Source organism: Carcharhinus amblyrhynchos, chromosome 2 (assembly GCF_965287045.1).
Source record: "Carcharhinus amblyrhynchos chromosome 2, sCarAmb.v2.hapA, whole genome shotgun sequence".
In the NCBI taxonomy this organism is placed as follows: Eukaryota; Metazoa; Chordata; class Chondrichthyes; order Carcharhiniformes; family Carcharhinidae; genus Carcharhinus; species Carcharhinus amblyrhynchos.
Window position 1 is genome coordinate 145951364 of NC_137325.1, and position 27649 is coordinate 145979012.

General features: G+C 47.3%; 2 protein-coding genes across 5 annotated transcripts in view; one reads left to right on the forward strand and one right to left on the reverse strand.

Moving 5' to 3' along the window:
- fbxl6 (F-box and leucine-rich repeat protein 6) overlaps positions 1-27649 on the reverse strand; it is a 69606-nt gene that overhangs the window by 33060 nt on the left and 8897 nt on the right. The window contains exon 1 of one of the 4 annotated variants that reach the window (XM_080213757.1): positions 25945-26061. The exons of 1 other annotated variant lie outside the window; for it this stretch is intronic. The gene's annotated coding sequence lies outside the window, so the exon portion shown is untranslated. Of the gene's footprint in view, positions 1-4856; positions 5078-20406; positions 20598-25944; positions 26062-27649 lie in introns of those variants that run through there. 2 more of the 4 variants (XM_080213786.1, XM_080213776.1) reach the window with 2 other exon arrangements.
- On the forward strand, positions 15560-27274 carry slc52a2 (solute carrier family 52 member 2). Its single transcript, XM_080213800.1, has 5 exons — positions 15560-16225; positions 22691-22848; positions 23389-24199; positions 24871-24994; positions 25906-27274. The coding sequence occupies exons 2-5, from the start codon at positions 22719-22721 to the stop codon at positions 26116-26118; spliced, it is 1278 nt and encodes a 425-aa protein (XP_080069926.1). The 5' UTR covers positions 15560-16225; positions 22691-22718; the 3' UTR covers positions 26119-27274.

Consider the following 27649-nt stretch of genomic DNA (forward strand, 5'->3'; position numbering starts at 1 on the left):
TGTCTCTAGTAACTAGTTGCTTATTTAAATTGTAAAAAAATTGCAGCATGCTGCTGTGCAGAAGGATCTGGGTGTCCTTGTGCAGGAATCTCAAAGAGTTGGTTTGCAGGTACAGCAGGTAATTAAGAAGGCAAATGGAATTTTGTCCTTCATTGCGAGAGGGATGGAGTTTAAAAACAGCGAGATTATGTTGCAGCTGTATAAGGTTCTGGTGGGGCCACACCTGGAGTACTGTGTACAGTTTTGGTCTCCTTACTTGAGAAATAATATACCATCACTGGAAGGGGTGCAGAGGAAATTCACACTAGCTTGTTTTGGAGTTGAGAGGCTTGGCTTATGAAGAAAGACTGAGTAGACTGAAGTTATATTCATTGGAATTCAGAAGAATGAAAGGAGATCTTATAGAAACATATAAGATTATGAAGGAAATAGATAAGATAGAAGCAGGGAAGTTGTTTCCACTGGCGGGTGAAATTAGAACGAGGGGGCAGAGCCTCAAAATAAGGGGAAGCAGATTTAGGACTGAGTTGAGGAGGAACTTGTTCACACAAAGGGTTGTGAATCTGTGGAATTCCCAGTGAAGCAGTTGAGGCTACTTCATTGAGTGTTTTTAAGACAAGGTTAGATAAGCTTTTGAACAGTAAAGGAATTAAGGGTTATAGTGAGTGGGCGGTAAGTGGAGTTGAGTCCACACAAAAAATCAGCCATGAACTAATTGAATGGCGCAGCAAGCTCGAGGGGCCAGATGGCCTACTCCTGCTCCTGGTTCTTATGTTCTTGGGTTCGAAGATACATCACACATTGCTGTATTAAATTGTGTCTGTCCATTTCTCCGATCCATGTCCTGTGAAATCTGCTATTATCCTGCTCCTCATTAATAATCACATTTCCAAACTTTGTCATCAGCAAGTTTTGAAAATATGCTGCCTACAACCCTTGGGTTTTAAATGTTGCTAACAGGTTTCTTATGTAGTACTGCCCTTAGGGTGAAAACTTTTTCCAGAGCTTCTTCCTAAATGGCCCAAGTTCCAATGTTAAGACTGTGCCTCTCTGTAACAGCCTCAATTAAATCAGCAGTCAGCCTTCTAAACTCAAGGGAAATGCAATCTATCTGTATAATTTAACGTAATATATGAAGCATTGGTTAGAAGGTGGTGGCAGAGTGGTAGAATCATAGAACCCTACAGTGCAGAAAGAGGGCCTTTGGCCCATCAAGTCTACACCAAACACAATCCCACCCAGGCCCTACCCCCCCCATATCCCTACATATTATACCTACTAGTCCCTCTAACCTACGCATCCCTGGACACTAATGGGCAATTTCTTAGCATGGCCAATCAACCTCACCCGCATATCTTTGGACTGTGGGAGGAAACCAGAGCACCCGGAGGAAACCCACGTGGTATTGTCACTGGACTGGTAATCCAGAGCAATGCTCTGCAGCACAGGTTCCAAACCCCCCACAGCAGATGGCGAAATGTGAATTCCATAAAAATCTTGAAGTAAAAGTCTAACGATTACTATGATCATAAAAAGGTTAGATTCACTAACATCCTTTAGAGAAAGATGCCCCTACGCAGTCTGGCCTACATGTCACTCCAGATCTACAGCAACATGGTGACTCTTAAATGTCCCCTGAAATGGCAATAAATGCTGGCCAGTCAGCAATGCCCACATCCCATGAATGAATAGTAAAAAAACAAATTAAACAGCCTGCCCCAATGAACTCCTACAAGTGTTGTTCATCCAGGAGATTAATCTTTAATTCTTGGAGGCTCCAGGACACACCCATAAGGCTGACAAAGTGGATGGGTGGGTTTTGAAGAAGCATTACGAATGATAAGATAGTGATTCTGTTATTGGACTAATGATTCAGAGAGACTAAAATTCAAAACCTACCATTGCAGCTCAAATGTAAGTTAAATTAAGTCTGGAATAAAAGACTAGTATTTCTACAAGGATGTTGCCAGGACTTGAGAATCTGCATTACAAAGAAAGGTTGAATAGGTTAGGACTTTATTCCCTGAAGCGTAGAAGAATGAGGGGAGATTTGATAGAGATGTATAAGATTTTGATGGGGATAAATAGAGTGAATGCAAGCAGGCTTTTTCCACTGAGGCTAGGGGAGAAAAAAAAACTAGAGTACATAGGGTAAGGGTGAAGGGGGGAAAGTTTAAAGGGAATATTAGGGGGGCTTCTTCACACAGAGAATGATGAGAGTGTGGCATAAGCTACCAGATGAACTGGTGAATGCGGGCTCACTTTTAACATTTAAGAAAAACTTGGACAGGTACATGGATGAGAGGGGTGTGGAGGGATATGGTCCAGGTGCAGGTCAGTAGGACTAGGCAGAAAAATGGCTCGGCACAGACAAGAAGGGTCAAGGGGCCTGTTTCTGAGCTGTAATGTTCTATCAGTGATGGTGACATGACTCTCTACTAGACTGCTGTTTCAATAAACTAATAGTTAGGGAAGAAAATTTCATTCTTTCTCAGAGTCTAGCTAAAATACGACTAGGTGCACAGCAACACGGTTGACACTTAATTGTCCTCAAAAATGGCCAAGCAAGGCACTCCCTTGTGAGGAAGGCAGGTAAGAGATAATCAATGCACCATGGCCTTGCCAGAAGCACTTCATTCAATAAACAAAAATGGGAGATTGTTTTAGACCATCACTCTTCCCGAAATGACCCAGTTACATCCACACCGTGCATTCCAACAACATCCACAATCCTGCCTCACAGCAGAAACCAACATTCGGGCATCCACTGCAGACACTCAATGGACTCTCTCAGGCAGAAGAGTAATCTTCGTATCCAACACCAGGTTACAGTCCAATAGGTTTATTTGGAATCGTGAGCTTTCACAGTGCTGCTCTTCCCTCAGATAATGAAAATGATCACCTAATGAAGCAACATCCAACTGAGCATCAAAAGGGTGTAGTGAGCACAGTGCCCAACAGGTCACAGGGTGGGGGGCACTGAGCACAGGGTCCAACTGGACACGGGGAGGGGGGGGGCACTGAGCACAGGGTCCAACTGGACACGGGGAGGGGGGGGGGGCACTGAGCACAGCGTCCAACTGGACACAGGGAGGGGGGGGGGCACTGAGCACAGGGTCCAACTGGACACGGAGAGGGGGGGGGCACTGAGCACAGCGTCCAACTGGACACGGGGAGGGGGGGCACTGAGCACAGGGTCCAACTGGACACGGGGAGGGGGGGGGCACTGAGCACAGGGTCCAACTGGACACGGAGAGGGGGGGGGCACTGAGCACAGCGTCCAACTGGACACAGGGAGGGGGGGGGCACTGAGCACAGGGTCCAACTGGACACGGGGAGGGGGGGCACTGAGCACAGGGTCCAACTGGACACGGGGAGGGGGGGGGGCACTGAGCACAGGGTCCAACTGGACACGGGGGGGCACTGAGCACAGGGTCCAACTGAACACGGGGAGGGGGGGCACTGAGCACAGGGTCCAACTGGACACGGGGAGGGGGGGGGGGGGCACTGAGCACAGCGTCCAACTGGACACGGGGAGGGGGGGGCACTGAGCACAGGGTCCAACTGGACACGGGGGGGCACTGAGCACAGGGTCCAACTGGACACGGGGAGGGGGGGGGGCACTGAGCACAGGGTCCAACTGGACACGGGGAGGGGGGGGGGGGCACTGAGCACAGGGTCCAACTGGACACAGGGGGGGGGGGGGGGGCACTGAGCACAGGGTCCAACTGGACACGGGGTGGGGGGGGGGGGGGGGGGGGGCACTGAGCACAGGGTCCAACTGGACACGGGGTGGAGGGGGGGCACTGAGCACAGGGTCCAACTGGACACGGGGGGGGGGGGCACTGAGCACAGGGTCCAACTGGACACGGGGAGGGGGGGGCACTGAGCACAGGGTCCAACTGGACACGGGGTGGAGGGGGGGCACTGAGCACAGGGTCCAACTGGACACGGGGGGGGGGGGGGCACTGAGCACAGGGTCCAACTGGACACGGGGGGGGGGGGGGGGGGGGCACTGAGCACAGGGTCCAACTGGACACGGGGAGGGGGGGGGGCACTGAGCACAGGGTCCAACTGGACACGGGGGGGGGGGCACTGAGCACAGGGTCCAACTGGACACGGGGTGGGGGGGGCACTGAGCACAGCGTCCAACTGGACACAGGGGGGGGGGCACTGAGCACAGGGTCCAACTGGACACGGGGGGGGGGGCACTGAGCACAGGGTCCAACTGGACACGGAGAGGGGGGGGCACTGAGCACAGGGTCCAACTGGACACGGGGTGGGGGGGGCACTGAGCACAGGGTCCAACTGGACACGGGGGGGGGGGCACTGAGCACAGGGTCCAACTGGACACGGAGAGGGGGGGGGGCACTGAGCACAGGGTCCAACTGGACACGGAGAGGGGGGGGCACTGAGCACAGGGTCCAACTGGACACGGGGGGGGGGGGCACTGAGCACAGGGTCCAACTGGACACGGGGAGGGGGGGGGCACTGAGCACAGCGTCCAACTGGACACGGGGGGGGGGGGCACTGAGCACAGGGTCCAACTGGACACGGGGGGGGGGGGCACTGAGCACAGGGTCCAACTGGACACGGGGGGGGGGGGGGCACTGAGCACAGGGTCCAACTGGACACGGGGAGGGGGGGGCACTGAGCACAGGGTCCAACTGGACACGGGGGGGGGGGGCACTGAGCACAGCGTCCAACTGGACACGGGGAGGGGGGGGGCAGTAACCAAGGTAACGAGGCCTAATGGAAGATTTCCAAAGACAGCGCGGTACAGACTCTGTTCCCGCTGAGTTTATCTCCCTCCCCCTCCTCCCCCCGCTCCCCCCTCTTTCCCCTCTCTCACTCACTGCCGGAGCCTCTCTCCGCTTCCACCATCTTATTTCCCGCTCGCATCAACACGCCCCAGGTCCCGCCCTCCCCGCGCGCCAATTGGCTGCTGCTTTCAGCGGGCACCGGCGGTCCTCACCATCGATTGGTCCGCGCTCCTGTCAATCACCACGCGCTGGGTCGACGCCTGCGCCGCTCTTCGGTCCTTACTCTTAAAGGCAATGTTTTAAAAGGGGAGGGGACAACCACCGAAGCCACTGGTTTTTTTTAACTGGCAGAATTTTCATTTTTAAAAAGCCTTTCAAAAATATATGTTATTTTTATTTTGCGTTAAATGCGTGGCACAAAGCAAAATGCTGACGTTTAGTTTTGTATGGCAGCTGCTCATTTGCATAGTCAGGTGTTACTGGAGGAATTTTTAAAGGCTGAATTTACATGATAGACTGCACTATTTTGTTTTTTTACTTGACATTTATTCTACATCCTTTCAAGTTCTAAAATTCCTTAACCATCTGGAAAATATAGTTCTAAGCTATTCTGAAATTTTAATACTGGCATAAAAGCAAAATGCTGCAGATGCTGGAATCTGGAACAAAAACAGAAAATGCTGGAAAATTTCAGCAGGTCTGACAGCATCTGAGGGGAGAGAATGGCCATGAGAAAATCCTCTGCACCCCAGAGTGTGGCCTCTTTTAGGGTCTTTTATGTCAAACCAAGTAGACAAACTCAAGTAGACAGAGGGGAACCGGTGGATGTGGTGTTTTTAGATTTCCAGAAGGCATTCGATAAGGTGCCTCATAAAAGGTTACTACAGAAGGTTAGGGTGCACGGAGTTGGGGGTAAGGTGTTCGCGTGGATAGAGGATTGGTTATCTAACAGGAAGCAGAGAGTTGGAATCAATGGGTGCTATCCTGGTTGGCAGTTGGTGACTAGTGGAGTGCCACAGGGATCAGTGCTGGGCCCTCAACTGTTTACCGTTTACATAGATGATCTGGAGGAGGGGGCTGAGTGTAGGAGGGTGACAAAATTTGCTGATGACACGAAGATGAGTGGAAAAGCAAATTGCGTGGAAGGCACAGAAAGTCTGCAGAGGGATCTGGATAGGCTGAGCGAGTGGGTGAGGACCTGGCAGATGGAGTATAATGTTTGCACATGTTAGAAGGATAGACTTGTAATGGAAGGAATTCAGAAAGATTTACCAGGCTGATTCCTGGGGTGAAGCAGTTCCCTTATGAGGAAAAGTTGAGCAAGTTCAGCCTATATTCATTGGAGTTCAAAAGAACATAAAAGATTCTGAGGGAACCTGACAGGGTAGAGGCTGAGAGAATGTTTCCCCTCATGGGAGAACCAAGAATGAGGGCAATACAGTGGCATTGCTGCCTCATAGCACCAGGGACACAGGTTCAACCCGGGTTCACTGTCTGTGTAGAGTTTGCACATTCTCCCTGTGTCTGCGTGGGTTTCCTCACACGCTCCAAAAATGTGCAGGTTGGGTTGATTGGCCCTAAATTGCCTCTTAGTGTCAAGGGGATATCAGGGGGATTAGTATGGTAAATATGTGGGGTTACGGGGATAGGGCCAGGGTGGGATTGTTGTCAGTGCAGGTACAATGGGCAGAGTGGCCTCCTTCTGCACTATACCTATTCTACGAATGAGGGTGCAATTTAAAAATATTCATTGGGATTCTCCCAAAAAAATTCTGTGACGATTTCACAGAAAAACTGGGATAAGTTCCGCTATTTTTTCAGCAGGAGTTTCAAAATGAATCTGGCACATTCTGTGGATCACAGAGTGAACTAATATGAATCATGTTAAAAATCAGGGGGTGGGACCTAGTCCCACTGGAGACACCGTCAGCACAGCGTTGAGGGGCCATTGCCCATGTGCTGATTTGCCTTGATGGTTTGCTGACAGAATGTGGAGATGCCGGTTTTGGACTATTGACCTGAGTGGGTCGTGATCTGTAGTCCTTTCGGTATCTTGTCTGCTTTCTTGCATCTTTGTAGAAACTTGATGTCTGTGTCGCTATGTGCGATCTTCTTGGAGATCCTCTCCACTTGGAGCCGGCAGTTTGTGGTGCTGATGGTAGTCATGGTGTGGAGATGCCAGTGTTGGACTGAACGTTGGTGGAGGCTGCCTCGCTGAATATATTTAAGACGTGGGTAGATAGGTTTCTGATAGACAAGGGAATTAAGGGTTATGGGGAGAAAGCGGGAAAGTGGAACTGATCCACTTCAGATCAGCCATGATCTTATTGAATGGCGGGGCAGGCTCGAAGGGCTAGATGGCCGACTCCTGCTCTATTTCTTATGTTCTTATCACTGAATTCCCCCCACTATCAACATCCTGGGGGTTACCATTGACCATTACTGAATCCCCACTATCAACATTCTGGGGGTTACCATTGACCATTACTGAATCCCCACTATCAACATTCTGGGGGTTACCATTGACCATCACTGAATCCCCCCCCCCCACTATCAACATTCTGGGGGTTACCATTGACCATTACTGAATCCCCCCCACTATCAACATTCTGGGGGTTACCATTGACCATCACTGAATTCCCCCCCCCACTATCAACATTCTGGGGGTTACCATTGACCATTACTGAATCCCCCCCACTATCAACATTCTGGGGGTTACCATTGACCATTACTGAATCCCCCCCCCACTATCAACATTCTGGGGGTTACCATTGACCATTACTGAATCCCCCCCACTATCAACATTCTGGGGGTTACCATTGACCATTACTGAATCCCCCCCCATTATCAACATTCTGGGGGTTACCATTGACCATTACTGAATCCCCCCCACTATCAACATTCTGGGGGTTACCATTGACCATCACTGAATCCCCCCCCACTATCAACATTCTGGGGGTTACCATTGACCATTACTGAATCCCCCCCACTATCAACATTCTGGGGGTTACCATTGACCATTACTGAATCCCCCCCACTATCAACATTCTGGGGGTTACCATTGACCATTACTGAATCCTACCCCCCCCAGCTATCAACATTCTGGGGGTTACCATTGACCATCACTGAATTTCCCCCCCACTATCAAGAATGCAGATGAGATTTACTAGGATGCTACCGGGACTTGATGGATTGAGTTATAAGGAGAGGCTGGATAGACTGGGACATTCTTCTCTGGAGCGTAGAAGGCTGAGGGATGATCTTATAGAGGTCTATAAAATAATGAGGGGTATAGATCAGCTAGATAGTCAATATTTTTTCCCAAAGGAAGAGGAGTCTAAAACTAGAGGGAATAGGTTTAAGGTGAGAGGGGAGAGATACCAAAGAGCCCAGAGGAGCAGTTTTTTCACACAGAGAGTGGTGAGTATCTGGAACAAGCTGCCAGAGGTAGTAGTGGAGGCGGGTACAATTTTGTCTTTTAAAAAGCGTTTAGACAGTTAGATGGGTACGATGGGTATAGAGGGACATGGGGCAAATGCAGGCAATTGAGACCAGTTTAGGGGTTTAAAAAAGAAGGACGGTATGGACAAGTTGGGCCGAAGGGCCTGTTTCCATGCTGTAAACCTCTATGACTCTATTTAAGAAGATAAGGAGGTATTTCTTATCTCAAAAGATTATTAATCTTTGGAATTCTCTTCCTTGAGAGCAGTGGAGGCCGTGTTATTGAATATATTCAAGGCTGAGTTGGGCAGATATTTGATCTAAAAGGAGTGGAGGGTTAAGAGGGCAGGCGTTACCACCACAGTCAGACCAGTCATAATCTTATTGAGTGATGGAGCAGGCTCAAAGGATCAAGTAGCTCTCTCCTATTTGTTCTGATTGTATCAAAACAGAAAATGCTGGAAATTTTAACCAGTCAGGCACCATCTTTGGAAAGAGAATCAAAGCTACGTTCCCTTCAAACATTTTATCACATTAAGGTCATTATATAAATATAATTTGATAACATTTCAAGTCAATCAACCTTCAATGTTAACACTATTTCTCTCTTCACGGATGCTGCCTGACCAGCTGAATATTTCCAGCAATTTCTGCTTTTGTAGAATCCACAGTGCAGAAGGAGGCCATTTGGCCCATCGAGCCTGCACATATAACAATCCTACCCAGGTCCTTTCCCTGTAATCCCACATATTTACTCTTCTAATCCCCCCTGACACTAAGGGGCAATTAAGCATGACCCCAGTCAACCTAACCCGGACTTCTTTAGACATGGGCGCAAACTGGAGCACCTGGACGCAGATACGGGGAGAATGTGTAAACTCCATACAGACAGTGATCCGAGGCTGGAATTGAACCCAGGTCACTGGCACACTGAGGCAGCAGTGCTGACCGCTGTGCTACCTTGTCAATTCAGATCTCCAGTATCTACAGTATTTTGCTTTTCTATTTAGCCGATACTGGTTAACCTTTCACCTACCTTATTTTAATTTGTGTTCACCCAGATCGTAAAAATCTAATAACTTTTACCTTAATACTTTAAACATTTTAATTAAATAATAATTTCCAGTGCCCCCCCCCAGCTGTTAAAAGGCCCAATTGTACCAGTGGGCCTATATTCATTCCCCGAATCCACCCTTTCCAACCCACTTTCTTTCACACTGTCCACCATATCCTTTTCCCCTCCCAATTCATCCCAAAGGTGTCTTTGCTATTCGCATTTATTCATGAAATTACAACTCATTAAAACATAAAGACCAATACAGGTATTAAGAATCACGTAATAGTACATTTGGACACACCTTAATTGTACTAACTGGGCGCTAAATTAACCAAGATAAAAAGGGTGGGGTTGTGAGAAATTCCATGTATTATTAAACAATTATTTCACAAATATTGTCTTAAAAGCTGCACTTTACTCCCCATTACTGATCTCACCCTGCCTATTAATTTTTCCTGGATGTTTGAGCTCATGATGTGGGTATGCCGGCGTTGGACTGGCGTAAACACAGTAAAAAGTCTGACAACACCAGGTTTTAGTCCAACCTATTTATTTGATAATATACTCACAAGCTTTCGAGGGACACCCTCTTCGTCAGGTGAATGGAGAGTTCTGGCCTCAGACAGAGCATATAAAGCACAGACAGTTTAGAGATTACTGATTAGAATGCGAATCCTTACACCTAACCTGTTGTTCAAGACCTGAAGTGGCTGATAATGTGAGTGGAAGGAGCACTGATCACAGTTTAAAGAGATGTGTATTGTCTCCAGACAGTACAGTAAGTGAGGTTTTGCAAACCCAGGCAAGTCACGGGGGTTACAGATAGTGCGACATGAACCCAAGATCCCTGTTGAGACCGTCCTCGTGTGTGCGGAACTTGGCTATCAGTCTCTGCTCAGCGACTCTGCGCTGTCGTGTGTCGTGAAGGCCGCCTTGGAGAATGCTTACCCGAAGGTCAGAGGCTGAATGCCCGTGACCACTGAAGTGTTCGCCAACAGGAAGGGAACAGTCTTGCCTGGTGACCGTCGAGCGATGTAGCGTGCTACGACAACGGATGAATGAACATCGCTCGACAATCACCAGGCAAGACTGTTTGCTTCCTGTTGGCGAACACTTCAGTGGTCACGGGCATTCAGCCTCTGACCTTCGGGTAAGCATTCTCCAAGGCGGCCTTCATGACACACGACAGCGCAGAGTCGCTGAACAGAGACTGATAGCCAAGTTCCGCACACATGAGGACGGTCTCAACAGGGATCTTGGGTTCATGTCGCACTATCTGTAACCCCCGTGACTTGCCTGGGTTTGCAAAACCTCACTTACTGTACTGTCTGGAGACAATACACATCTCTTTAAACTGTGATCAGTGCTCCTTCCACTCACATTATCAGCCACTTCAGGTCTTGAACAGCAGGTTAGGTGTAAAGATTCGCATTCTAATCAGTAATCTCTAAACTGTCTGTGCTTTATATGCTCTGTCTGAGGCCAGAACTCTCCATTCACCTGACAAAGAGGGTGTCCCTCGAAAGCTTGTGAGTATATTATCAAATAAATAGGTTGGACTAAAACCTGGTGTTGTCAGACTTTTTACTGTGTTTGAGCTCACTGAGAGAGGTACAACATAATTAACATAGAATCCTACTGTACAGAAGGAGGCCACTGAGTCTACACTGACCACAGTCCCACCCAGGCCCTATCCCCATAACTCCATGCATTTACCCTAGATTATCTCCCTGACTCTAAGGGGCAATTTAGCATGGCCAATCCACCTAACGAGTATAAACTTGGACTGTGGGAGTAAACAGCAGCACCCGGAGGAAACCCATGCAGACACGGGGAAAATGTGCATAGACAGCGAACCAAGCTGGGTCCCTGGTGCTGTGAGGCAGCAATGCTAACCACTGTGCCGCCCTTAATATCCTTAAACAACTCATGTAAAAGACAGCACTTCCAAATGCGCAGTTCTGGAGCACCAGCCTAGGTTTTGTATTCATCACTCAAAGGAAAGGATGCTACCAGCTGAGCTAACACCAAATTTCATACTTATTGTGTATTATATATTTTATGTACCAATCTATTGCTACTAACTGCTGGAGGACCTATTAGCAAAAATGACATATTTTGCCATTTTTCTCTGTCTATCCATTGGAGTTTAGAAGAGTGAGAGGGCATCTCATAAAAACTTAATACATTCTAAGAGGGTTAGACAGGGTAGACTCAGAAAGAATATTCCCAATGGTGGCAAAGTCCAGAACTAGAGGGGGGCGGGTTCTTTTGGGTCAAACCAAGTAAACAAACTCAAATTACGTTAGGACAAAGAAAAAGGGGGCAGCTCCCCAAAAGGAGGGGGAACGGCCCAAACAGAAAAGAACTAGGGGTCATTGTTTGAGGATAAAGGGGTAAACCTTTTAAAACTGCGGTGAAGGGAAATTTCTTCACCCAGAGGGTGGTGAATGTGTGGGATTTACTACTGCAGAAAGTAGTTGAGGCCAAAACATTGTCTGATTTCAAGAAGAAATTAGATATCGCTCTTGGGGCTAAAGGGATCGAGGGATATGGGGGAAAGAAGGATCAGGATATTGAATTTGATGATCAGCCATGATCAAAATGAATAGCTTAGCAGGTTGGAAGGGACAAATGGCCTACTCCTGCTTCTATTTTCTATGACTCTATGCTTCAATAAAATTTCTTCATTCAGAGATTTATAAACCTGTGGAAATCTCAACCACATTAGGCTGTGGAGGCCTACTCCTGCTGCTAGTCTCTGTGTTTCCATGTTTTGTACTGTTGCTCAAATAGTGAAGTTCTCATCAGTATTGCATCATTGACTGTGCAGTACTTACTGATCTTCTGATAGTGGAACATTCCTCATTACTGCTACTCTGACAAGAGCAGCGCTCCCTCGGTACTGCCTCACAGACAGTGCAGCGCTCCCTCGGTACTGCCTCACAGACAGAGCAGCGCTCCCTCGGTACTGCCTCACAGACAGAGCAGCGCTCCCTCGGTACTGCCTCACAGACAGAGCAGCGCTCCCTCGGTACTGCCTCACAGACAGTGCAGCGCTCCCTCGGTACTGCCTCACAGACAGTGCAGCGCTCCCTCGGTACTGCCTCACAGACAGAGCAGCGCTCCCTCGGTACTGCCTCACAGACAGAGCAGCGCTCCCTCGGTACTGCCTCACAGACAGAGCAGCGCTCCCTCGGTACTGCCTCACAGACAGAGCAGCGCTCCCTCGGTACTGCCTCACAGACAGAGCAGCGCTCCCTCGGTACTGTCTCACAGACAGAGCAGCGCTCCCTCGGTACTGCCTCACAGACAGAGCAGCGCTCCCTCGGTACTGCCTCACAGACAGAGCAGCGCTCCCTCGGTACTGTCTCACAGACAGAGCAGCGCTCCTTCGGTTCAGTGCTGCTCCAACATTCATGGGTGATCCTATAACACAGGGACAGTAGTTCAACAATAAATGTAGAAGCCAGTAGAACCCACATCTCATTAACGAATAAGAATAAAACAAGCCATTTAGCCAGTCACAGCAAGACTTCAAGCAGAAAGCCGATGATAGCAGAAATGGTCAGAGAATAAATATGAAAACATTTCTCTCACACTTGTCCCGAATCCCAAACCATACATTTTACAATTTAATCTCCTATTCCACACTTTTTCCTCCATGAATGATACCGTAGTTCCCTTCAACTGCCTCTCACAGTGCCGTAACTCCAAGGTAAGGCTGTGGATTCAAGTGCCACTTAAAGCCTGAGAGCAGTGCTAAGAGTATACTGCATTGTCAGATGTGACATTTTCAGTACCATTAACAACTCCTCAGATACTGAAGCAGTCTGTGTCAATATGCAGCAAGACATTGACAACATTCAGGCTTGGAATGAGAAGTGACAAGTAACGTTAATGCTACACAAGTGGCAGGCAATCCCACAGAAGACAATCTATCCATCGCCCCTTGACATTACCATTGCTGAATCCTCCACTATCAAATCCTGGGGGGTAAACCACTGAACAGAAATTGAATTGGACTAGCCATATAAACACAATGGCTACAAGAGCAGGTCAGAGAAATCCTGCAGCGAGTAACTCACCTCCAGATTCCCCAAAACCTGTTAGCTAGGCACACACTCTCCACTTGCCTGGATGAGTGCAGCTCCAGCAACCTTCAAGAAGCTCAGCACCATCCAGCAGAAAATAGTCTGTTTGATTGGGACCTCACCCCAACTTAAACATCTAGTCCGCCCACCACCATCTACAGTGTGCACCATCTGCAAGATGCACGGTGGCAACTCATCAAGACTATTCCAACAGCACCCTGTAAACGTTCAACTCCTATCACCAAGAAGGACAAAGGTAGCAGATTCATGGGAACACCGCCAGCTGCCAGTTCCCCTCCTCACTTGGAAATGTATCGCTGTTCCTTCACTGTCACTGAGTTAAAACTCCTTTCCCAGCAGCACAGAGACTGCAGCAATACAAGAAGGCAGATCACAGTCACCTTCTCAAGGGGCAATGAGGGATGGGGAACACGTCGAACATAGAACATTACAGCGCAGTACAGGCCCTTCGGCCCTCGATATTGCACTGACCAGTGGAACCAATCTAATGACCCTCTAACCTAAACTATTCCAATGTTATCCATATGCCTATCCACTGACCATTTGAATGCCCTTAAAGTTGGCGAGTCCACAACTGCTACAGGCAGGGCATTCCACGCCCTTACTACCCTCTGAGTAAAGAACCTACCTCTGACATCCGTCCTATAATTACCACCCTTTAATTTAAAGCTATGTCCCCTTGTGTTAGCCATCACCATCCAAGGTAAAAGGCTCTCACTGTCCACTCTATCCAATCCTTTGATCATCTTGTATGCCTCAATCAGGTCACCTCGTAACCTTCTTCTCTCCAATGAAAATAACCTCAAGTCCCTCAGCCTTTCCTCATAAGACCTTCCCACCATACCAGGCAACATCCTGGTAAACCTCCTCTGCACCCTTTCCAATGCCTCCACATCTTTCTTACAATGCAGTGACCAGAACTGTACGCAATACTCCAAGTGTGGCCGCACCAGAGTTTTGTACAGTTGCAACATGACCTCACAGCTCCGAAATTCAATCCCTCTACCAATAAAAGCTAACACACCGTACGTCTTCTTAACAACTTTATCAACCTGGCTGCCAACTTTCAGGGAGCTATGCACATGTACACCGAGATCTCTCTGCTCGTCAACACTACTAAGAATCCTTCCATTAGCCCTATATTCTGTACTCCTGTTACTCTTACCAAAGTGAATCACCTCACACTTTTCTGTATTAAACTCCATCTGCCACCTCTCGGCCCAGCTCTGCAGCTTGTATATGTAAATGTTGATCTTGCCAGCGATATCCACATCCCATGAGAGAATTTTTAAAATGCCTGTTCAGTTGAATGCAAAATATCTCCAGAGAGGATTTGATTTGATATTCAGTATTCAGAATTGAGCAGAGTTTTATCTATATGCTGGCCAACAATCCTCCCTGAACCAGTTAATATAGAATGAATTAACTAATTACGTATGTCCTTTCTTCTGCATCTGCAAAATGATGGCTGCATTTTATGACATAACACCCATGATTACACTGCAGAACACTCTCAGTACTGACCCTCCGGCAGTGCGGCACTCCCTCAGCATTGACCCTCTGACAGTGCGACACTCCCTCAGCACTGACCCTCTGACAGTGCGGCACTCCCTCAGCACTGACCCTCTGACAGTGCGGCACTCCCTCAGCATTGACCCTCTGACAGTGCGACACTCCCTCAGCACTGACCCTCTGACAGTGCGACACTCCCTCAGCACTGACCCTCTGACAGTGCGGCACTCCCTCGGCACTGACCCTCTGACAGTGCGGCACTCCCTCGGCACTGACCCTCTGACAGTGCGGCGCTCCCTCGGCACTGACCCTCTGACAGTGCGGCGCTCCCTCGGCACTGACCCTCTGACAGTGCGGCGCTCCCTCGGCACTGACCCTCTGACAGTGCGGCACTCCCTCAGCACTGACCCTCTGACAGTGCGGCACTCCCTCAGCACTGACCCTCTGACAGTGCGGCGCTCCCTCGGCACTGACCCTCTGACAGTGCGGCACTCCCTCAGCACTGACCCTCTGACAGTGCGGCACTCCCTCAGCACTGACCCTCTGACAGTGCGGCGCTCCCTCGGCACTGACCCTCTGACAGTGCGGCACTCCCTCGGCACTGACCCTCTGACAGTGCAGCTTGTGACTGCATGATGAAGTGGCTCCTATGCTGCTCTGTGGTGGGCCAGTTCCTGAACCCATTATGTTCTGAGATAAAACAGAAGTGATGTTGGACATTGGAATATGCTGAGAGTATAAGAAGGGAATATATTTATAAAATAAGGTGTTTGTATGAACACCAGCACCCCTGGGGTGGGGCTGAGAAGCCAGTGTCTCTGTACCCTGTGGTTTCTCTCTGCAGCAGCTGCTTGCAAAATATTAGAAAGTTTCCTCTTGTGAAACTTTCTGTTACTAATCCTGTTCGTGATCCGATTTCCTCATCTACAACTTTTACAAACAGGACTGATAAGGACTCCTTTAGTTTGATATTGATGTTTCTGTGTTTCAGGCTGGGGTATGATGGAGTGACACGGGCTGGAGGTTAAAGAACACACTCTCTCTCTGTCTCTGAACGTGACCCCAGATGTTCCCTGAAACTTTGCGCCTGAGGAAGAAAATAACCATCCCCTTAAGGAGAAGGTGCCCCTTTAAGGGAAGCGGCTCCACGATTGGATGGCATAAAGAACACAAGCCCAATCCGTGTGCTTTTTATTGAAGAGTCCTGTGTATTTGCATTGATGTGTTGAGTTGGTTTGGTGGGTTGAGGTTTGACCCTTTGCCTGTGAGTGAGGGGGACATTCTGCACGGGATACTGGTGGTGTCCAGCACTGACCTGGAGAGGTACAGCACTGCAGGTGAGAAGAGTAAAGGACTCTCACAAAGTTGTCTCCTTACTCCCTAAGTTTCTGGCTCATTGGTCAAGGTGTAACACGTCTGCTGGATGCTTTCGTTATCACCGGGGACACCACCATAAAACCCTAGCTGACCTGCTGAAGGGTGTTGTTAGGAAACACTCGTTTCCCAGGAGTATAAATGGGAACTGCAACTCCCTCCCCCAGAGACTGAAGTCAGCTTAAAAATAAATTAGGATTGATAATTTTTTACAAAAGCAAAGTACTATAAAGCTAAAGTACCAACGATATTGAATCGACCTCAGGCAATGTCAGTTAATGTTTAAGGCTGATGACTTTTTGATTTTCTTTGTGTTCAGTGCTTGCAAGTTTCCTTTTACATAAAGGATAGTGGGTGTCTGGAACTTGTTGCTGGGGCAGGTAGTGGAGACAGTAAGAAGTCTCTCAACACCAGGTTAAAGTCCAACAGGTTTAGTAAACGCCACAGCAGGTAGTGGAAGCAGATACAATAATGATTTTCAAGGGACATCTGGACAAATACATGACTAGGATGAGAGTATAGTCCCTGGAAGGGTTTGGGGTTTTTGTTTAGTTGGACAGTATGGTCGGTGTAGGCTTGGAGGGCCCAAAGGGCTTGTTCCTGTGTTGTGATTTTCTTTGTTCAGTAAAGGGGTATGGAGCCAAGATTGCACAATGCTGCCTTAGGATTGTTACTGAAGCAAAAATGCTCGAACTCGCTTTCTCACAGCAGTACTGTGGCAGCAGTTTTGCCATCTGGACTGCAGTGGTTCTAGAAAGCCTTTACTTTCCCAATATGTAATAAGGGATGGATAATGGAGAGTTTTGGTGGTATATCCTGAGCATTTTTCAAGTCCTGGTGTTTACTGTGTTAAATTGTTCTGTCTGCTCAGGCAGTGTGCGGTGTGGATCTGAGTAAATTTAATATTGGGAAGTTTATTTTCCTAGGTTGATCATAGGATGTGGGTGGCACTGGCTGGGCCAGTATTATTCCTAATTGCCCTTGGATTAAGCCATTTTGGAGGGCATTTTAAAGGTCAGCCATTCTACTGTGGGTCTGGAGTCACAAGTAGGTCAGACTGGTGAAGGATGGCAGATTTCCTTCCCTCAGTACAGAGGGAATTACTCTGGCCCAGTACAGCGTCAGATGAGTTTTTTTAATGACCATTGACAATGGTTTTATAGTCTTCAGATTTTTAAAAAAATTGAATTCAAATGTTGCCATGGTGGGATTCAAACCTGGCTTTCTAGAGCATACCCTTGGGTTTCTGGATTTTGTCCAGTGACAACACCATTTTGCCACCACCTCCCCTGTAATCCCAGTGGTGGTTTGAGGATGTAAACTCTGCCTTTGTCAGGCAATCCATTAGATGCTGTTTGTGGGGAATATGTTGGAGCGCTGTGAGGCAGCAGTGCTAGCTAACACCAGGGTAAAGTCCAACAAGTTTATATGGAAGCATGTGCTTTTGGAGCATCCCAAGGAAAGACTTGCATTTGTGTAGCTGTGTTCCATACCTGGGGGGTGCTGGTCTCTAGCTGACACACTCCCAGTGTCCATTGCAGCTTATTATGTAGCATTCTAAAGTAACTATTTCAAGTTCTCTTCATTTTAGAATCACTATTTAAGAAAGATGAGGGAATTCAATGGAATTCTGGAGCAGTCAGCCTAACACTGGCTGTTCAGAAAATGACTGGAGTTTAAGGTTCAGGATAGTAACTGATTCAGAGGCACTGAATGAGTATTTTTCATTAGTATTCATGCAGGAAAATGTCAGTGTAGTCGAGGAGAATACTGTGATAACAGGTAGTAGGCTAGACGGGATTGAGGTACGTAAGGAGGAGGTGTTGGCAATTCTTGAGAGTATGAAAATAGATAAGTCCCCTGGGCTGGATGGGATTTACCCTAGGATTCTCTGGGAGGCTGGGGAGGAGATTGCAGAGCCTTTGGCTTTGATCTTCATGTCGTCATTGACTACAGGTATAGTGCCGGAAGACTGGAGGATAGCAAATGTTGTCCCCTTGTTCAAGAAGGGGAGTAGAGACCATCCTGGGAATTATAGACCAGTGAGTCTTACTTCTGTTGTGGGCAAAGTTTTGGAAAGAATTATAAGGGATAGGATTTATAAACATCTAGAGGGAAATAAATTGATTAGAGATAGTCAACACGGTTTTGTGAAGGGTAGGCCGTACCTCACAAACCTTATTGAGTTTTTTGAAAAGGTGACCAAAGAGGTGGATAAGGGTAAGGCAATTGACGTGGTGTATATGGATTTTAGCAAAGCGTTTGATAAGGTTCCCCATGGTAGACTACTGCAGAAAATGTAGATGCATGGGATTGAGGGTGATTTAGCAGTTTGGATCAGGAATTGGCTAGCTGATAGAAGAGAGGGTGGTGGTTGACGGGAAATATTCAACCTGGAGTTCAGTTACAAGTGGTGTGCCTCAAGGATCTGTTTTGGGGCCACTGCTGTTTCTCATTTTTATAAATGACCTAGATGAGGGTGTAGAAGGATGGATTAGTAAATTGCTGACGACACCAAAGTTGAAGGAGTTGTAGACCGTGAGGATGGATGTTACGGGCTGCAGAGCTGGGCTGAGAGGCGGCAGATGGAGTTTAATACGGAAAAGTGTGAAGTGATTCACTTTGGTAAGAGTAACAGGAGTACAGAATATAGGGCTAATGGAAGGATTCTTAGTAGTGTTGACGAGCAGAGAGATCTCGGGGTACATGTGCATAGCTCCCTGAAAGTTGGCACCCAGGTTGATAAGGTTGTTAAGAAGGCGTACGGTGTGTTAGCTTTTATTGGTCGAGGGATTGAATTTTGGAGCCGTGAGGTCATGTTACAACTTTACAAAACTCTGGTGCGGCCACACTTGGAGTATTGCGTACAGTTCTGGTCACCGCATTATAAGAAAAATGTGGAGGCATTGGAAAGGGTGCAGAGGAGGTTTACCAGGATGTTGCCTGGTATGGTGGGAAGGTCTTATGAGGAAAGGCTGAGGGACTTGAGGTTATTTTCATTAGAGAGAAGAAGGTTACGAGGTGACCTAATTGAGACATACAAGATGATCAAAGGATTGGATAGGGTGGATAGTGAGAGCCTTTTACCTCGGATGGTGATGGCTAACACGAGGGGACATAGCTTTAAATTAAGGGGTGGTAATTATAGGACGGATGTCGGAGGTAGGTTCTTTACTCAGAGGGTAGTAAGGGTGTGGAATGCCCTGCCTGCAGCAGTTGTGGACTTGCCAACTTTAAGGGCATTCAAATGGTCAGTGGATAGGCATATGGATAACATTGGAATAGTTTAGGTTAGAGGGTCATTAGATTGGTTCTACTGGTCAGCGCAACATCGAGGGCCGAAGGGCCTGTACTGCGCTGTAATGTTCTATGTTCTATAAATCATGGCCTCCTTCTACACTGGAGGGATTCTATTTGGCCTGTTGAACCCTCACTGACAACAGTCCCACCCAGGTCTTGTAATGTTTAATGAACCTGTGAGATGATGTTTCTGTTGGACGTAATTTCTTATCGTAGAGATCTATGTTGGGGGTCATTAACTTTATAACTATGTATTAGTCAATGGTGAGCCTGAGAAACATATGATTTGAGGAATAGGCCATTCAGCCCCTTGAGCCTGCTTCACCATTTAAGATCATGGCTGATCCGATTTACCTCATCTGTATCAGAGTCACATCCAAGTTTGCTGAAAGACAAGTGATGTTACTCAAAGTGCTCAGAATAGATTAAATGAGTGAAAATCTAGCAGATGAATTGTTAATTTGAGCAAATGTAAGGTCCCAAAAAAAGCATGGGCCTTACTACTTCATCAAAATGATGAGGAAACCAGAAGGTGTGAAAGTTCAAACAGACTTGGGGCTCCATCTATCTGAGTCAGCAGTTGCTGGGTCAAAGTCCTGGAATTCCCTCTAACACATGAGGACAGCCTCAAACAGGATCTTGGGTTCACGTCACACTACCTGTGACCCCTATGACTTGCCTGGTCTTGCAAAGTCTTTCTTACTAACTTCCTGGCTGTCCAGACTCTCAACGTCAGCTCTTTTATCTCTTTACTGATGCTACCAGACCTGTTAAGATTTTCCAGCATTTTTTCTTTTGGTTGAGTCTATATACGCCCTAGAGAATTAGATTCACAAACACTCACCTGACAAAGGGGGAGTGCTCTGAAAGCTCATGCTTCTGTATAAACTTGTTGAACTTTATCCTGGTGTTGTGAGACCTCTTACTGTGCCCGCCCTAGTCCAACGCCAGCATCTCCACATTGTCCCTCACAACAGCATTGTGGGTCAACCCAAAACACGTGGACTGCAGCGATTCAGGAAGGCAGCTCACCGCCACCTTCTCAAGGGCAACTAGGGATGGGCAATAAATACTGGCTGAGCCAGGGACACCCATGTCCCATGAATGAATAAAAAAAGTTATGAAGTACTAGCGTTGGTCAAAAGGTGAATGAAGTGCAGGCCTTCACCTTGGACTAGAATACAGGGAAATAGGGTCAGGCTTGAACATAAAGCCCTGGCTGGACCACATGTAGAGTATCGTGTTTACTGCACAAAGAGGCTATTTGACCCATTGCTTCTGTGATTAGTTTGGGACGGTACCATGAGATATATTTAGAGGGGTAGATTTACGAGAATGAAAGCTGGATTCTGAAAGAATTGAGAAGAGATTTCACAATAGGGCTATATTGCTGCAATTTGGGGAATCTAGGACTTGAGGATATAGTTAGACCTTGCAGCAATCAGGTTAGGCAATATTCCTGCACTATTTAGAAGCATTAACTTTTCCATATCACAATTGACTTAATTATTTACTTTCAAATCCTGGGATTGATGGATTTTTATGGGTGTAATGAAAATGGAACAAAGTATTTGGAGTTATGTGATCAGCTATGATCTTATTGAATAGTGCAACAGGCCCAGGGGACTAAATGGCCTCCAGTTCATCTGTTGCAAATTTGAATGCCTTTCTGTCATGGGGGTGCAATGTAGTGTTAGCCCTCTAGAGGATGCTGTTCCCACTTTAATCTGCAGTGATTGAGGTTGGTAATTCATCTTGTCTGAGTTGTTTTGAATGGGACAGGGACTGGGAGGGTGGGTGATGTTGGTCTGAAGTTATATAGAAATAGAAAGTTATTTGGTCCTTCGAGCCTAGTCTGCCATTCATTATGATCATGGCTGGTCATACACCTGGTTCCATCCTTCCCCCCCCAAATCCTTTGATCCCCTTTGCCCCAGGTCTAACTGTTTCTTGAAAACATTCAATGTTTTTGTTTCAGTTACTTTGTGGTAGTGAATTCCACAGGCTGACCACTCTCTGGGTGAATAAATTTCTCCTCATCTGTTTTAAACAGCCTACCCTATATCCACATTGTGACCCCTGGTTCTGGACACCCCCTACCATCAGAAATATCCTTCTTGCATCTACCCTGTCTGGTCCTGTTAGAATTTTATAGGTTTCAGAGATTCCCTCTTCATTCTTAACTCCAGTAAATAAATCCTAACTGATTCAATCTCTCCAAGTCTATCCCACCATCCCAGGAATCAGTCTGGTAAACCTTCACTGCAGTCCCTCTAGAGCAAGAACATCTTTCCTCAGATAAAGACCAAAACTACACACGCTATTTCAAGTATGGCCCCACCAAGACCCTGTATAATTGCATCAAATGTCCCTGCTCCCGTACTCGAATCCTCTCACTATGAAGGCCAACATACCATTTGCCTTTTTTTTTTTTAAAACCATCTGCGCACACGCTTTCGGTGACTGGTGTACGAGGACATCCAGGTCTTGTTACACATCTCCCTCTCCTAATTTATCGTCATTCAGATCTATCTTCCTGTTTTTTCTGACCGAAGTGGATAACCTCACAATCCACGTTCGTTTGCCCACACACTCAGCTTGTCCAAATCACACTGAAGGGTCTCTGCATCCTCTTTGTAGCTCACTCCCACTCAGCTTTGTATCATCCATGGGCGGCACGGTAGCACAGTGGTTAGCACTGCTGCCTCACAGCACCAGGGACCTGGGTTCAATTCCCTGCTCTGGTCACCGTCTGTGTGGAGTTTGCACATTCTCCTCGTGAGTGTGTGCGTTTCCTCCGGACGCTCTGGTTTCCTCCCACAGTCCAAAGATGTGCGGGTTAGGTTGATTGGCCGTGCTAAGATTGCCCCTTAGTGTCCTGAGATGCGTAGGTTAGAGGGATTATTGGGTGAATATGGGGATTGTGGTTGGTGCAGACTCAATGGGCCAAATGGCCTCTTTTTCTGCACTTTGGGTTTCTATGATCTGTAAACTTGGAGATATTACATTTATTTCCATACAGTGAATAGCTGGGGTCTCAGCACTGATTCCTGAGCCACCCCACACTGGGGACCAAACTCATCCTGTGGTGCATGTCTTGATCTCAACAGTACTTGTTATGTTTTCAGGGAAAACCAGGCCACCTTTCCCCCCACGATGTCTACTCCAGGTTTGAGAAGCACACTCTTCACCCACTTCCTTGTGGCTATGTTTGGGATGGGGTCATGGGTCGCAGTGAACTCCTTATGGGTGGAGCTTCCAGTGGTGACAAAGATCCTTCCTGAAGGTGAGTCCCAGAGAATAAGCAATAATTTTATATTTATCTAACACCCCTGATGATTTAAAGTGCAATCAACAGGTGAATAACTTGGAGATGATGAACTTGAAAGATTTCAGGTTTGATTTCTCAGGTTTCCTATGAGTTAGCTAACTGTGTCCTGAGTGGTATAACTGTGTGGGTAAAAGTAAACGCTACCGTGCCTCTGTAGTTGAATAGCTCATTATTGTGATATCTCATCCTGCCTGCTGCCTAGTCCTGTGTGTGAGGGATTTCCCATATTAGACTGGAAGGAATCATAACTTGGCAAAGAACCAATGTTTGTGTATTTCTGCTGATGTTAGTCCAGCCCTCTTATCTTGAAATCATATAGCACTGAAAGAGCCATTTGGCCCATTGTGCCTGAGCTGCTTCGATCTAAACTAGCAAAAAGACCAGCAATATTCCTAGAATAATGTTTCCTTGTGGAATGGGGAGGGTGAGGTGGAATTGTTGTTTCAGACTTCTAACTATTTAATATTAATCTACAGTTTTTTAAATTTTCCCTAGGGTGGAATCTTCCAGCCTATTTGACAGTACTGATCGCCTTATCAAATGTTGGCCCCTTATCGGTCACCCTCGCTCACAAGTTCTTCCCAGGCCGGCTGAATGACCGTTGTGTTATCTACGCCATCCAAGCACTGGGTGTAATCTCTTCAATTGCCTTAGCCCTTTCCTGGGATCAGACTGTGCAGATTGGTGAGGAGCAGCACAGTGTTGCCTTCTTGACCCTGGCCTTTGTTCTGGCCTTTGTCTGCTGTACCTCCAATGTGACCTTGCTACCCTTCATGTTCAGTCTCCCACCCAAGTACCTCAGGACCTTCTTTGTAGGTCAGGGTCTCAGTGCCCTCTTCCCATGCGTGGCAGCACTGGCACAGGGGGTCGGCCAGCTGGAGTGCCACAACAGCTCCAATGCCAATGGCTCCCATTCCCTTCAGCCACACTACCTTGAGGAGAACTTCACAGCTAGCACCTTCTTCTGGTTCCTGGGGGGACTAATGTTTGTCTCCATGTTGTCCTTCTTTGGACTTTGCCAGAAAGGCAACAGCAAGCAACATGAACCCAGCAATGCCAAGGAATCATGCCACCTGACCACTGAGGGTGAGCAGGCCCTCAGACCACAAGCTCCATTTTGCACAAAACGTAACATCTACCTGCTGATCTTGCTGGCTGTCTCCAATGCTCTAACCAATGGAGTGCTGCCATCCATACAGACTTACTCATCCCTGCCCTATGGGAGCACCACCTTTCACCTGGCTGTGGTGCTTGGGAATCTCGCTAATCCGTTGGCGTGCTTCATCGCCATGTTTGCACTCTGGAGGTGAGATCATTTTTTTAATTAAGTTACTGTTGTATCTGTTTCCACCACTAATCCAGCTCTCTATGCTGCATCTATTTAATATTGTAAATCTCACATTGGCTTTTTTGCCAGTTATCTGACTATCTGGTTATTAAGCTCCTACCAGTGAAAAAAATTTCTCATTTTAAGTCCATCTCAGATCTTCACTTGGCCTCCTTTTGTTCTAAAGGAGAATAAGCTCCAATCTCCACGTCCACTCTCCCATCCCTGGTGTCTTTCTAGTAAACACCTGCAATTCAGCACCTTTTTATTTGGTTTATCTCTACTTTCTTGCCTGTCTTATAGTATGAACCTAGTTGGGCCGAATGGCCTGTTCCTAGTGTGGTCTAAGTGTTTTTTTTTGCACTGTGCAGTCTCTGCTCCAGTTTCCTCCCACAGTCTGAGATGTGCTGACTGGGTGCATTGGCCATGCTGAATTCTCCCTCTGTGTACCCGAACAGGCACCAGAGTGTGGCGATTTAGGGGATTTTCACACTAATTTCATTGCAGTGCTAATGTAAGACTACTTGTGACTATAAATAAACTTTTTTCCTGGGCTGTGGACAGCCAGCTGTTGCTTCACCTCATCTGTGTGATTGTAGAATTGCTGGTTCTATGTTCAACAGTCTGAGCTGTGTTTTTGTTTTATACAGATCCAGTGCTGGACTGGGAGCCCTGGCATTGCTAGGGTTGCTGTTTGGAGTCTACATTTTAATACTGGCAGCATTAAGTCCATGTCCCCCGCTGCTGGGGACGTCTATAGGAATTGCTTTGGTGGTAAGTACAGTGCAGTAGATAAATAGTACAATGGACCCAAGTTCATATCATTGCTTAAAACACCATTTGACTCTGTGTCCATGCTGGTATTGATGCTCCATGCAAGCATCCTCCTGTCCCTCCTATGTTGGTAGGTTAGATATCATTCGATTCCTTTTTTCCTTTCATGCAATTAGGGGGAACCTTGATTAAATGTACCCAGGCTATTTGCCTGCACTATTCATTGTCTTTCTCCTCAATTCACTATTGGTTTGTTGGTGTTTGACTCTTATTCATGCTCCTCAGGTTCTCATTTGCCTGAGAATTGAAGCATTTCCTCTATCTGTGGAATTGTATCCCAATAAACCCATTAAATTATAAAGCTGTTTCTTTCAGTGCATCCCAAAGTGCTTTGCAGCCAATGAGATGCTTTGGCAATCTAGTCACTGCTGGAATTATGGTGGCCAATTTGCGCACACGTTCCCTGAAGCAACAGTGATGGGTGGGTATAGCCTTACAGCGCTAGGGATCTGGGTTTGATTCCCGGCTCGGGTCACTGTGTCTGGAGTCTGTACGTTCTCCCCATGTCTGCGGGGTTTGTTCTGGGTGCTCTGGTTTCCTCCTCCTTTGTGAAAGACCTGCTGGTTAGGTGCGTTGATTATATTAAATTCTCCCCCAGTGTACCCAAACAGGCACCAGCATGTTGCAACTCGGGGATTTTCACAGTAACTTCATTGCAGTGTTAATGTAAGCCAACTTGTGACAGTAATAAACTTAAATTACCTAGCCATTCACATTTATTATCCTGTTGGCAGAGGAACAAGCATTAGCCAGGTCACCAGGGGGTTGAGATGGGGCATGTTATTGCACTTGGTACTGCCTATTGCCTTGTGGCCATGGCATTGCCTCACTTTTCCTGTTCTCTCTCTCAGGTGATTGCATGGATGCTGTTCACTGGGTTATTCTCCTACCTGAAGGTGGTGATTGGCAGTGTTCTCCACGAGGCGGGTCACTTGGCTTTGGTCTGGTGCGGAGCAACCATCCAGCTGGGCTCACTGATTGGTGCCTTGGTCATGTTCCCATTGGTGAGCGTCTACCAGCTCTTCACATCTGCACAGGTGTGTGTGGATACCTGTGGGCAGTGACGGGCAGACAGACATTGTAATAGATTGAACCAACTCTGTGTCTCTGAATCACAAAGACTAATTGCACTGGCAGTGGAGCCTCTGGCACGTTCTCCTTGGAATGGGAAAAATCTGAGGGTTAAACACTGTTGGAAAGAGCGCTGTTTTTCCTATTCTGTATTTGGGCCTGGATGTGCCACAAACCCCCCCCCCCACCGCTAAAATGTTATATTCCAACCCTCTATCCTCCTGGGCTGTCTTCAGCACTGCCATTTCACCCCATCCTCAATCCAGCTGTGAGTTAGCAGTCATTTGAAGATTGACATTGGTTTTGTGAATGTTGACACGGGAAGGATTGAAGCAGATTGGCTCTTGCAAACTCACTTAAAGGGAGCTTTTAAATGTAGACCTCAGGGTGATATCGTTTTGCTTTTTCACTTTTCAATGTAAATGATTGATTTTAACCATTAATACTGCTGGAGGTAGGTGCTTGATTCTGAGAAACAAGGGAAAGAAAATGATGTTCCAGATACAACCCCTAGACCGATAATGGACCACATGCTGCAGTGTTAAAATGTCTGGCTTGAGGTTAGCAGCTCCTCAGCCAGTCGGGCTTGCTTTTTCCCCAGTGCAGGAGGTTTCTGCTCACATCTGAGCATACCCTGTTGGGGGGAATGGTAAGGGTGGCATTGGGTTTCCTGTAACGCATTCCGAAGTTCACTAATCTCATCTTCTAACACTTGGAAAGAGGGGAGGGTAGGTCTCCTCCTCAGGGGAGGAAAGACGCTGTGATGTGAGGAATGGAAGAGAGCAACAATAACTTGAAGGCTGTGTTGCCTTTTCTTCAGTATGGATTATCTTTTTAATAAATAAATGTATTTCACTATTAAAATGCCATTTATTCTGGTTTTGCTACAAATTGTATGCCTGCAGATGAGAAATCAGTGGTTAGCACTGCTACCTCACAGCACCAGAGACCCAAATTCAATTCTGGCCTCAGGTCACTGTCTTTCTGGAGTCTGCACATTCTCCCCATGTCTGCATGGGTTTCCTCCACACACTCAAGATGTGCAGATTGGGTACATTAGCCATGCTGAACTGTCCCTCAGTGTCAGGGGGACTGGCAGGGTGAAGATGGGGAGCTATGGGGATCCTGGGTGGGATTGTGGTGGCTGTAGGTTTGATGGACTGAGCAGAATCCTTGCAGAAGGAGGCAGCTGTATAGGGCATTGGTGAGGCCGCAGCTGGAGTACTGTGTGCAGTTTTGGGCGCCGCACCTGCGCAAGGATATTTTGGCCCTGGAGGGAGTGCAGAGGTGGTTTACTCGGCTGATACCGGAGTTGAGGGGGTTGAGCTATGAGGAGAGGCTGAATAAACTAGGCTTGTACTCATTAGAGTTTAGAAGAATGAGGGGAGATCTCATTGAGACATATAAGATGATGAATGGGATGGATAGGATAGAGGTGGAGAGACTCTTCCCGCTCAAAAAAGACACTAGGACTAGGGGGCACAGCCTCAAGATAAAGGGGGGGCGGTTTAGAACGGAGTTGAG

What these genes read in the sequence shown, in the direction of transcription:
- slc52a2 (XM_080213800.1), top strand. Translation starts at nt 22,719, where the DNA reads ATGTCTACTCCAGGTTTGAGAAGCACACTCTTCACCCACTTCCTTGTG. An exon ending in GACAAAGATCCTTCCTGAAG is followed by an intron (nt 22,849 to 23,388) that starts GTGAGTCCCAGA and finishes AATTTTCCCTAG; the next exon opens with GGTGGAATCTTCCAGCCTAT. An exon ending in CTATAGGAATTGCTTTGGTG is followed by an intron (nt 24,995 to 25,905) that starts GTAAGTACAGTG and finishes TCTCTCTCTCAG; the next exon opens with GTGATTGCATGGATGCTGTT.